Below are 13460 nucleotides of genomic sequence, written 5' to 3' on the forward strand. Positions count from 1 at the left end.
TGCTGCATCTCCAACAGCTGTCATCATGACCACTTGAGTGAATTGAAATGGTACCTGCAGTCTGTATGTGCAGCTTTTCGCATTGAAATGCTGTACTTACAGAGATTAACCAATCTGCTGCTGGAGGTGTACCTCTACCTCTATCAGCGTCACTGGGGTGTCATAAGCCAACGTGGAATTAGAGTCCCGGACCTGCTAATGTCAATTCTGTGCTATTTTCATTGCACAGAATGACAGTCATTGGATGAGAGCAGTCAGCTGACACTTTCAGCCAATGAATGTCAACCACCACTGCTCAGGATTCACGTCCCCAGACAATCAGGGAGCCTCGGAGTCCAGTGGGGTCCCAAGTTAGGGGGCAGACAATTGCTAAAATGGCGAAACAGGACCAGCATACTCTTGGCATCGTAATCACAAGAGCAGGCTAAGAGTGGTGATCACAAAAGCTTGGAGTGCATTAAAGATCAGAGACTACAGCAAATCTAGATAGAATGCCATTTGCAAATCCTGACACCAAGAAAGAAAATGCATTTGCTGCAATTAATTTTCTATAATGGGTTTGTGATTTCATAAGGAAAGCAATAAAAAGCACACACATATAAGCAAAGAGAATTCAAAATTTATTATACCGGTATATATTTATTGGGGGTGGAGCAATTTATGGCACCCTTTGCCACACTGACAGGTGAGAGATGTGAGGAAATCATAGCAGACAGCATTCCCTGTCTGTAATACTTGTAACCAGAAACCAGATCTGACCAACTAGTGCTGGTCTCAGGCTGAGGGACCATGTGACATGAAAAAACAACATACAACACGCATGTGTGCATTTACACAGGTAAAACAACCAACAATAACCAAACACTGCTGATAAATTAGAGAGGGTACATTCATACACAGTAAAAGTCATGCTCAAAAAATGTCAGTCTGTGTGATTTTTAGATTATTATGTAAACATAATATTGATGTATATCCCTCGGCTTTTTCCACTGGTTTTACTATTAGGCTTTCAGACGGCATGATTCACACAATATAAATAAATAAACCCCTATTAAAAAATAAATACAGTAACACTCCAAGTACCTATTGTGTAAGAGTGAATCTAATGATAGAGTTGCCACGTTCTGCTTCAATTGTTGCACGAATATTATTATAGACAAACAAATCCTATTATGCAATTATGTTATTCTCCTTCTAAGCTTTCCCTCTCAGTCGTATAGTAACCCCTATTTAGGCTTGAAATGAACATGTGCAAATTGCAGGTTACAGTGCAGGAGAAGCGAGATGGTTATCAATCTTACATTGTGACAGGTTACTTATCTCATTTTTCAAGTTCACATATCACAGGGCTACAAAGCATTCCCTCACTGTATACGGTACAGCAAGATCATATATATTTTTGTATAACTAAGAAGGCCTTTATTATTTCATTCCCACCATATTTCCAGCTAACACTCTTGTCACGACTACTCTTGATGCTATATTTTTATCCTGGCAAATATAAAAAGGTATTTGCCAGAATAAAAATTGGGCATCAAGAGTAATCGTGAAAAGGATGTTAGACATAAATATGGTGGGAAAGAAATAATAAAGGCCTTTTAAGTTATACAAAAATAATACTTAGTGCAGAAAAGATGTGCATTTCAATTGTAGCCGAGGATAGTATATGGACCAAGAGAAACGTTACTTTGGGTGCCAATAGGTGGATAGAGCAGGACTTTAACAAAGTGTTAAATCAATTAAATGGGGTTCCGAATTACTCTGTGTGTATATAGCCTTATCTATGCCATTCTCCAGTTGTTTCTTAATGAGCAACTGTGCAGCCATTTTCCATGCAGTGGACCAAACCCTAATTAATTCCGTGGGCTTTCTGATTCAAAAAGGGGAAAAAATAAAAACACAAATAAAAAAATCTAAACAAAAAGCACGCACACACAGACGCCTATGTTTATCTCCTAAACAATCTACACCTTAAAATTGGAACATTTCTGCAAAAGTGACATCAGAATCCTGCAATAAAAAAATATTTAAAAAAAAAAAAAAAAAGACACAATGTATATAGATTGGGAACATATGTCTTTTGTAATCTTATGTAACCAGTATTTTTTTCCACAGCAGATGAAAATCGTATTTCTACTTCAATCCAGAGCATCTACAATGTTTCCAAGAATAGAAGGTGTAATCAATGTGTGTTAATGATACCAAGAGTCGTTGGAACGGAGCTGCATCCTAACCTATATAGCCTTTGTCAATACTGTAGGCATCAAGCACACAGGGCACCTGATAACAAATACGCCTAGCCCACGACTTAAAAGCACATCACTCATAAACCAGGAGGAAATCCAGAAGCCATAAACAGTCTGGCATATATATGAATGTAAACATGCAATCTTCCAGTTTTCAGGGACCATCTCATGCAGCACAAAGTAATTATCTATTATTTTTAGATTTTTCACATAACAGTTTTCAAATGTCTCCATAATTACAATGTAAGCACTGATCCAATGAATAAAAAAAATGGAAAAAAAAAAAACCTGTTACAACAATAGAAGCCAGAAGAAGGCATTCAGATCTGCAATGGTTTAATGAAACGTTGCACAACGCAGGTTCCACATACATCAGAGACACCGCATTTACACTGTACATATACACAACTGCAGAGAAAGATTGTTTACCTTTATATAGCCCCAGGACACAGAAAGTAAATAATTTGCTTCAGGCATCTTGACAGATAATTGATCTCAAATCACCAAGTTGTGTGCAAAAAAAAAATAAAATAAATTAAAATAAATAATAATTACAAATAAATAAATATCTCAGTTTGCGTCCGAAATTCCTGCTATTTTTCTACAATAAATGGCTTTAGGTGCACATTAAGTATTCTGGAATGAAAATCCCATGGGGTGCCTTCAGACTGTATGAGTACCATTTGTAAAAATCCAAGGGAATGGGATAGCCCACAGTAAGCAAGGATGAAGAAACTCCAATAGATGAATAGAAATCCTGAATGCTGGGGATCTGCATTTTGTCCTGAGCCCCAGGATGCAATGAACAATGTACACCACGATGCTTAGCTACTGGAGAAAACCTGCACTGCCAACAGCAATCACACAGACACCTTCAAGGAAAGCCATACAGTGTTTGGAAGGCCAGCCCACAAATCTTATCAGAAAGCCAATCAAAATGCCAGTGCCAAGGCAGTGAACGTCTGAGAGTTAAAACATTATGTAAGGGATTTACTGATTCGCCACAGATAGTAAATCTCCTAGGTACAGAGCTTTGTTTTATAAATTGCATTTAGTAATGGAATCCCTGCCCTACCAGCCTTGCACACAGAAGATTAATTAGCACACCTTTATCTGTCTCCATTCTTGCTCGTTGCTGAATTGCCTCAAAGCTGTACGATGAGCCAGCCCTGGGCTCCTGCTGTCACAGACCTTTCAGTGATTTGCTGGATTTCACTTTTCAATGGATACTATGTATAAGCAAGGACAAAGGAAAACACAGCCTGGAAGATTGCTGAGCTGTGAAAAACAGCATGCTGCATGGTCTATGGCAGTGATGGCTAACCAACTGGCATGCAGCTAGTGGACTACATTTACCATGATGCACAGCAAGCCAAACAGGAAAGACTGCCCTCAAAAGTGGCAAACTCCAACCATGGTGAACCTATGGTTAATAAGCAGCCCTTATATAACAGACAAACATATAAACAAACAGGGTTGTTAGGGAAAGGGTGACAGACAAATTGCTTTGTGCTTCCTTGGCATTCAAAGGGTTAAAATAGTGCCTTTTACACTGCCATTTTTCCTTATCATCTTAAGGCCCAATTTTATTCATTACACAGGATTGATTTCCAAGGGTTAATAAAAATAATAGAATAAATTAGAAACAGCTGCACATTATAATAAGGAGGCAGCTGAGCAAAGATGGAACAGTCGGTAACCGGACCTCATTTTATTAAGCCAATTATTTGACTTCAGTGCAAAAAAAAAACCTGATCTTGGGTTTGTAGGAGATTATTTCAATTAATGATAATAGCTGTGCTACGCAGAGCTCCACTTGTGGATGCTTAGATACAATACAGAGAAAGGTTACAGTGTCAGAAAAGAAAGTAGAACAGTACCTTTAACAAGAATTGTAACCGGTTGTATTTTTTTTCTGTATATTAATAACCATGGTACAGATTTAAACTCTGGTTCACACAAATGTTTATTGGGCCTTTATGGTACATATTATAGTCATGTAAAGCATAGGGGAAGCACCTGGAACATCTATTCTGCCATTTAGAAAATCGACTGAATTTGTGGGTTTGCTTTTCAGGATTACATTATACACAATCCAGGTCTCCATTAATCCTGTGATGTTATCAGCCATTTCTACCTCCACTGGCAGAATAAACAGTAATTCTTAATAAACTATACTTGTTACTTGAACCAAAATAGGTAGGTAGGTAAATACACAAAAAGGTTGATAAACAAATATGGGTATATAACTAGATAGATGTTGATCTATCCGTATATAGCAAAGTAGATTTTCTCACTGATGGAAATAGGCCTATAAAGAGATGTGTCAAACCACAGAGAGACAGATTGAGGATATAATTAATAACCTGATAACACAAGAGGATTGATCCGTATCCCTTTCTATGTCAAATAACACGGCCATATTTGCTCACTGTATGGAAACACCAAGAATTTGAGTCATGATTTCTGTCAAGCACGCCAATCAGCTGTACACACTTGACAGGTGCCTTGAGGAAGCTTGCAGCTATGGTCAAGGAACAACTAAATATGGGCCCATACTGAAGGCTGACAGCAGCGGCATAGAGCCATCTTAACCCTTCCAAAGCCAGCAATTAAAAAGTATACTTTAGGATGGAAGAGACTCCATTTCGGAATACATTAAAAATAAAAGTGTCTGCAGTAGTTGTACTTGTGTAGATAAGCAGAAGTGAGCTCTGGATGGAGCAGGAAGAGGCTCTACCAATCATGAGCCTCTCATTCTGGACTCTGTGGACTAATATCTGTTCATGCTGGGGTTGCCATCAGTTTATGGACAGTCCCAATTATGGTTTAGTGCACAGTGCTTGCAAGAGACAGCAGCTAGTCTCTGCAATTATAATCAAATGATTGTAGGTAGACATTGACAGGGAATCTCTGTGTACCATAATTAAAAAAAGATGTGTTACCGATTGGAAAGTACCTTTAATTCAATATATATGGATTACCAAGCTCTAGCAGGTAAAAAAGAAAGTGGGACAAACTAATCAAATATAGAACTACAGGAGACATTTGATTAATGAAAGAAATAAAATAGAAATAATAGAAGACTATATATAGCTGGAAAGTTTCAATATATAGATTAATTCCTGATTTTTTAGCAATTAGTCTAACAAACTAATTTAATCAAGTTGAATCTAACACTGGAGAACTGTGATGTAGTTTCAGGTTAAGTATGATAAACATCATGAATAAATTTAACTAAATCACCACTTTTCCTTTTAAATAAAATAAATAAATAAAAAGGTGTTTATATGTAAACTTGACAGCTTCATGTATGGTTCGCAATAGCAAATTTGCAGAATGGTTATAGAATGTAAAGATGATCAAACATATCAAAAATATATTACAAATAATGGACTGGCAGGAACTATACTGCACACTTAACTGAGAATAGTTCTGATAGGAAGACAGATACCTGATCTACATTACCAACTCATAAATACAAACCAAATCACAAGATTACAGAATTCTCCTCAATTCTGACAGGTCAATAAAGTCATAGGAAGAATCAGCGATCCTAGGAGCATTAGCATTATAGTAATATTGTAGTTGTGTGTAGGGCCTATGGTATGTTTCATTCTATCAATTTTTTTTGCTTATAAAGGTGCTTCAAACACCATAACCACTACAGTTTATGGTGTGGTGATTGTACAAGGAGGCTATGGGTACAGTCCTTCTGGTTTCCACTAAGCAGGGCTCCCCGGCACCCAACGCCCACCCCTCAGTTTTGGACATCACAATAAGCATGTTCCCCTTCCTCTTTATCGATCCAGATATTTGTACGGCATGAGAATAACCCTTACAAAACCTCTTGCTCTCCTGTACACTACTGTTCAACACGTGAGTTGGCGATTGCCCCTATTTTTCGATTTGGAATTAATCAGCAGCACAAAAAGACAGGCAAAACATTCTCTTAAGCGAGAGATTTACAGTATAATTTTAGACAATTGGATAAAATATGCTTTTCCCTCCTCTTTTAAAAATTGATTGCAGTTCATTCTGATATTTTCTAGGGCTCATGCCGCCATCATTTCATTGAGCTCAAGTTACAGATTCTGTTGAATCATGCATTTCTTACAAACACATACTATACATATATTGTTTCACCTCCAGTCCTTCACATGGACTATGACCAAGTTCAGAAGACAGGTGTGAAACGTGGGATGGTACTCTATTGCTATATTGTTGCCACTATTAATTGACTAGAACAAAACCACTTCGATTCCCAAGACTTAAGAGCTGCCATACTGATTTACGAGCTCTGCACAGAGGCGACTTATTCTATGTGTTACCAATATTTTGTATTTCTACGGCCTGAATCCTAGTGTCATTGTCAGGTACCAAAGTGACATTTCTAACTGCGGTAATATTTATATTAAAGGAACACCATAGTCACTTAAATTACTTTAGCTAAATAAAGCAGTTTTAGTGTATAGCTCATTCCCCTGCAATTTCACTGCTCAATTCACTGTCATTTAGGAGTTAAATCACTTTGTTTCTGTTTATGCAGCCCTAGCCACACCTCCCCTGGCTATGATTGACAGAGCCTGCATAAAAAAAAAAAACCTGGTTTCACTTTCAAACAGATGTAATTTACCTTAAATAATTGGATCTCAATCTCTAAATTTAACTTGAATCACATACAGGAGGCTCTTGCAGGGTCTAGCAAGCTATTAACATAGCAGGGGATAAGACAATCTTAATTAAACAGAACTTGCAATAAAGAAAGCCAAAATAGGGCTCTCTTTACAGGAAGGCTGTGCAAGTCACATGCAGGGAGGTGTAACTAGGGTTCATAAACAAAGGGATTTAACTCCTAAATGGCAGAGAATTGAGCAGTGAGGCTGCAGGGGCATGTTCTATACACCAAAACTGCTTCATTAAGCTAAAGTTGTTCAGGTGACTATAGTGTCCCTTTAAAAGAGAAAATAATTTTGCAAAAACAATGCATAAATAATAAAATACATTTTAAGGAGAATTGTGGGACAAAATATTAAAAATAATATTTTGTAAAAAATATTTATTAATATGAATAATCACACACACACATATTACACACTTCTGGTAGCAACACCTAAAAACCCAAGCAAACCACTGTAGACTTTAATAAGCAGCAATAACTCCCAATATACAGTCCCACGGTTCCGAAATTGGCAGAATCCAAAATGTTCCTTCCCACCCTTTTTAATTTACATATTTCGCCAAAGCAGCCAAACAGAAAAATTGGCAAACTTGGAGAATATTTCTAGTTTGGTCTAAAAATAAATGTCACTTTGAATCCTAAGCAATTCTCCATTTAATGAAGAACCTTAACCCCTTAAGGACACATGACATGTGTGACATGTCACGATTCCCTTTTATTCCAGAAGTTTGGTCCTTAAGGGGTTAAAAGTGGTCCACTGTACTCACTGACAACAGAATGCTGACCAAATTGAGCCCAATGGAATCCGGCAATTTTCAAATGGATGTAATTGCTAACTAAATAATATGCACTTAATATTTATGTATGGTTTCTGCTGAGAGCTTCTGAGCCGTGTGATGCTACCCGGTCTTTGTTCTTTAGAAATGATCTTATAATTATAATTGATACATTTCTGAGATAATAATAATTGTATTATTATGATTATAGAATCCTTGTTATCAATATACTTCACACACCTCTATTACAATGGTCACGACTGACCTAGTTTTGTAGAAAACCAACATCTCGTCCAAAAGAACTCTTGAATTTCTGTCGTGTTACCGAGTGACAAAATGTAAGCCTGAAGTTAAGACATTTTTCAGATGATTTGACCCAATTTTTAAACAGAGATTCAAAAAAAAAAAAAAAAGCAGGCTTGGAAAAACGGTCCATGCAATTGGATTGAAATGAGATAGTTCCATCCAAATGACTCCTCATTACCCAAGGTAAAAGCATGGCCAGTGATCATTCTATTTCTGTTCGTAAAAACTACACAAAAAAAAGGCATTGTTAAATTTAACGAAAATGCCATTTTCCACACTTTGGTTCTTTTTTTCTGGGGAAAAATGGCCTATTATAGCATTTGATGAAAAGAAGGCACTACTGAGAAAATTAATCTTAGTCAGAGGAGAAGGTTTTCATAGTATTAAAATAATTTAAAGTAAAGTCAGTTTACTGACAAAATAATTAATATGGAATTCTTGAAATGTTCATAGTTCAAGGGAAAACAAAGCATTAAAACAACTTTAGCTTAATTAATTGGCTGTGTTGTATAGATCATGTCCCTGCAGTCTCACTGCCGATTTCTGTGCCATTCAGGAGTGAAATCACTTTTTTTATGTAGACCTGGCCACACCTCATCTTTTTGTGACACTGCCTCCCTACACACTTCCTGAAAGAAGCGCATTATAATTTCTTATTTTCTGCTGTCAATTGCCTGATGCAGCCAAAGGAAGTCCCCTGTGGGTGATTCAAGTTCAGTTTACCAAGCAGAAGATAGGAACTTAACTAAATATTCTGTGCTGTAAGTTCAGTTTGAAAATAAAACCTATTTTTTCATGGAGGCTGTGTGAGTCACAGCTAGGGATGGTCTAGCTACGGCTGCATAAACAAAGTGGTTTAACCACTAAATGGCAGAGTCTAGCAGCGAGACATGATCTGTACTCCAAAGCTACTTCATTTAGCTAAAGTTGTTTTGCGGTTTAGAGTATGTGTTTAAGCAAATTTATTAATAAAATCGTAAAGCATGAGGATAGTGGTGAATTATACTAAATGCAAATGTATGCTTACTAAACACAAAAACAACCCAAAAAGAAAAAATATAGTTTGATAAAGAATGGTCTCTCTAGTTCAGGGGTTCTCAACCCAGTCCTCAGGACCCTCTACCAGTCCAGGATTTGGGGATTACCTGGGTGTGTCTAAGGGGTTTAGAAAAAGGGGGGGAAAAAACACCTTAGACTCTAAGGTGTTTTTTTTTTTTTCTTTTTCTAAACACCTTAGACACACCCAGGTAATCCCTATACCCTGGACTGGTAGGGGGTCCTTGAGGACAAGGTTGAGAACCCCTGCTCTAGTTGCAGAATTATATTCGACACAGATGTGATAATCTGTTTTTTCTTTTTCTTTTTTTAATATGCGTGAATAGCCTTAAAAATATGGAGAGAAAAAAATGCAAACTGTCAGCTTAAGAGCTTGTGAGTATATTTATTTTAAGAGAAACCTGTAGAAATTGAACATGATCTGCATAGTTTCTCAAGATTAACAACATATTAAACAAGTAAGAGCACCTAAATATGGAGGTGACCTGCATTTTATCAGTTTGGAAATTGTTAAGTCCAAAGAGCTAAAGAATATGGACAAAACAAAACTCGTGTCACTGTCCAAATACTACCCAGATATTAGGGCAAACCTTGTACGACACAGTGTCTGCCAAACTCATACATTATGAAGACTGATGACATCACCCACTGTGCAATATAGGATCTAAAATATGATCTGCTATTCATTTCACTAGCCAGACTACATTGTCTATCCCTAAAAGGCATAGATAGTGACATCACCCAAGTGATTATTTCCCACAATGGGAAACGCAGTGGTCAACAATGTACAGGTTTCCACTGTGCACTGGAAGGACCCTTGAAATAAGGGTCCTTGCAGTGCATGCCCAAGTGTGCCAGAGATGAGGGAGACTGCACCCATGAGTGGCAGCTGGCACCATTTTAATCCAGGTCTCTATCAAGGTGAATTAATCGCAGCAGCTGAAGTTGCTACACTATTAATGCATCAAGTCAAAGGAGTGCTGCACACCAGTAAGTTTACATTGAAGATCTGTGGAGGGGCCTCCGCAGCCCACCAGGAACAACAAGAAGTAGAGTTCCACAGGCATCACAATGAAGGGTGAAGGAAAAAGTTGTTTTTTTATTGGAGATCAAAGAGGACAAAAAAAAGATACAACGCTTCAGCTTAGAGACCTTAGTCATGTCACATTGTGACGCCTGTGGAATTCTACTTTTCGCAACATCTTGCCATTAGTTATGTCCTGGTTCTGTCGCATTATTAAAATACCTTGTCGCCCCAGTGATCCTAGCTTAAAAATATCACGTAATATAAAACACATAAAGGGAAGCGTGTATTAGGAAGAAATAAAATATATATATATATATATACACCCCTTGGTTTTGCACCCCTCCCTGTCACAGGTGCCTCATCCCAGGGCCCTATTTAGCCTTGTACTGCAGAGAGCCCCAGATGGAATTTTTGCCCCCCCCCCAAGTAAGTGGGTTAATCTCATAAGAGTAAACATTAGTCTGTTAGAGTAGGACCTGCCAAAGATGGGGTACACTGACGTTGTGGCAGGCTTATGCAATCATATAATGTTACTAAACCACCATTATTTTTGCCTAGATTAGGTGTTTTAAAAAAAAAAAAACCTAATAAAATCTGTCAACATTGAAGTTGCTGTTTAGTGGATAGGTGAGTGTGTTGGATCTTGTGATATATATATATATATATATATATATATATATATATCTCAATAAAAAAAACAAAAAGGTTATTGTGGGGAATAAATTGTGATTGAAAACCCCTTCCACCTGAAGTGTGTGGATTAGTGATGTTGCGAACTTAAAATTTTCCGTTCGCAAACGGCGAACGCGAACTTCCGCAAACGTTCGCGAACGGGCGAACCCGGCGAACCGCCACATACTTCAATAGGCAGGCAAATTTTACAACCCACAGGGACTCTTTCTGGCCACAATAGTAATGGAAAAGTTGTTTCAAGGGGACTAACCCCTGGACTGTGGCATGCCGGAGAGGGATCCATGGCAAAACTACCATGGAAAATTACATAGTTGATGCAGAGTCTGGTTTTAATCCATAAAGGGCATAAATCACCTAACATTCCTAAATTGTTTGGAATAACGTGCTTTAAAATATCAGGTATGATGTTGTATCGATCAGGTAGTGTAAGGGTTACGCCCGCTTCACAGTGACAGACCAAACTCTCAGTTTAACGCACCGCAAACAACCGCAAACAGTCCATTTGCACAACCGCAAACTCCCCATTTGCACAAGGTTGGATACCAAGCTAGCCATGTCCCGCTCCTTGTCCTCACTGATGTCATTGAAGGTCTCTTCCTCCACCCAGCCACGTACAACACCAAGGGTCAAATTTCTAGTTTTTTTTTTTATGTACACTACTGTTACACCAGATATGAGTTGCACTGGTGTGACACTGTGCTCTGGCAGGCCCTGAAACGCACACGTGTGAAGGAAACTGACTGCTATTATATTACAGTCAAAAAAGTCAAATGCAAGCTATTGTGACACCAGATATGAGTGGTGGCACTGGGCAAGTGGGCACAGTATACGCTGTGAGCCTGACACACACGCTGGCAGGCAGGCAACTGCAATTAGATTACACAGGAAAAAAGAAGAAAAAAAAGCAGACTGATGTTCTAGCCCTAAAAAGGGCTTTTTGGGGTGCTGTCCTTACAGCAGAGATCAGATGAGTCCTTCAGGACTGTAGTGGACACTGAATACACTAGCCTAGCTATCGATTTCCCTATTAAAATCAGCAGCAGCTACACTGTCCCTCATCTCACTAAGAATGCAGCTTCCGGGGGGCGGGGCCTAGCTGTCATGGAGGAAAGACGCACTTCGTGTGAGCTCCCTCAATATCTCACTTTAAGCAGCTATCAACAAGCGAATTTCACCCCAGAAGGGGATGACCAAGCAATGTTGCTCCTACCTGACCGACCCGACATGCTTAATAGCTGTCAGGTAGATGGTAATCAGTCACACGGGCAAACAAGACAGGAAAGGGTTAAAGATAAATTCAGAGTCAAGAACAAAGCCAATACCAAAATAAACAAAATAGATCAAGGAACGCACTAAAGGGTACTGACACAGAAACCACGATAGGACAAAGTAGATAGGGCTAGGGAAGTTTAAATATCCTTTAACATTTGATTGGCCCACGTCATGCCTACGCCCCCAAAACATTCATGTGTGGGGGTGCTGGAATGACGTGGGCCAATGGGAGCCTGAATCAACTTTTGGCTCCCACTGCCCCTTTAAGAGCGAGCTCGTGACTCGAGCCGTGCTCCTAGTGCCAGGCGGGCCACATGACCGATCACTGCGGTCAGTGCACGCGGCTAAGTCAGAAGAGGAGATCAAGCCGCATGCGGCTCGTGTGGAGGCAGGAGTGATCCAGCCACGCACGGCTCAAGCTTAGGAACCAGGTCGGTCCCAGGATAAGGTAAATACAGCCACAACCACTTATCACAATCACACACCTTTCCTAACGTCCTATCCCATTAAAAGCATATTACCGCGTATTTAATAAAACAGATAGACCCCCCTACTTCATCCAGGTTACCGATCGATGGTTCGATATTCTGAGCCCTCTCTGATTTACTGTACACGACTATTCGATATTCCCACAAATTTTATATAGCATTTTATGTTTGTTTGAGACCACCTTAAAAATATTGGATATCGCTAAAAATCATGATCACTATATACTTTCTCTACAAACCTCTAAAACGAACCAAACTACTCATCCATCCGCTATACCACTTTATCCCACCTAGAACTAGTGCCCAGTTAAAATACTTGACTCTTACTTACCCACACTCAGTCATGCCACACACATTTCACCACTACTCTCACCGAATCCCTCTGACTATGGCTAAATTCATCTTCTACATCAGAACACTACTCCTAAGATTGGGTTGTATCCATGTCTCGGGTCTTTCATTTAGAATAGGGGCAGCTTCGGTCTCCTTCAACACTGACACTCCAGTGCATATTACTAAAAGATTGGGCAGATGGAAATCCTCAGTCTACAACCGATATATTCCTCATCCCGAGAAATAAATGAGGAAAGCTTTTAAAAGTTTGGCTTTGTAAATTTGATGCAATGAGTGTGTTTTTCTTTAATACCTTTCCACCCTCTTTGCATGAACCCGATTTACATATATTACCAATATGTTTCTGAACATATATATTATATTATTCACTCACTCACTCTCTGGGCCGGCCTAAGACATCATGCTGCCTAGGTCCAACAATAAATGACTATGGGGGATAGTGTATAATAAACACAGGTTACTGGCTATGGGGAGGATAATGTATAATAAACACAGGTTACTGGTTATGGGATGATAATGTATAATAAACACAGGTTACTGGCTGTGGGGGGATAATGCATA

At 38.8% G+C, this 13460-nt stretch overlaps 1 protein-coding gene across 2 annotated transcripts in view; it reads right to left on the reverse strand.

Annotated features, from left to right (window-relative positions):
* Nucleotides 1-13460, reverse strand: part of PDE4D (phosphodiesterase 4D) — a 207584-nt gene that overhangs the window by 22979 nt on the left and 171145 nt on the right. Inside the window, exon 1 of one of the 2 annotated variants that reach the window (XM_063454050.1) lies at nt 2676-2740. The exons of the other annotated variant lie outside the window; for it this stretch is intronic. Coding sequence (XP_063310120.1) covers nt 2676-2723 — 48 coding nt within the window. The 5' untranslated portion in view covers nt 2724-2740. Of the gene's footprint in view, nt 1-2675; nt 2741-13460 lie in introns of those variants that run through there. 2 annotated transcript variants of the gene reach the window in all.

Source organism: Pelobates fuscus, chromosome 5 (genome assembly GCF_036172605.1).
Source record: "Pelobates fuscus isolate aPelFus1 chromosome 5, aPelFus1.pri, whole genome shotgun sequence".
Lineage (NCBI taxonomy): Eukaryota > Metazoa > Chordata > Amphibia > Anura > Pelobatidae > Pelobates > Pelobates fuscus.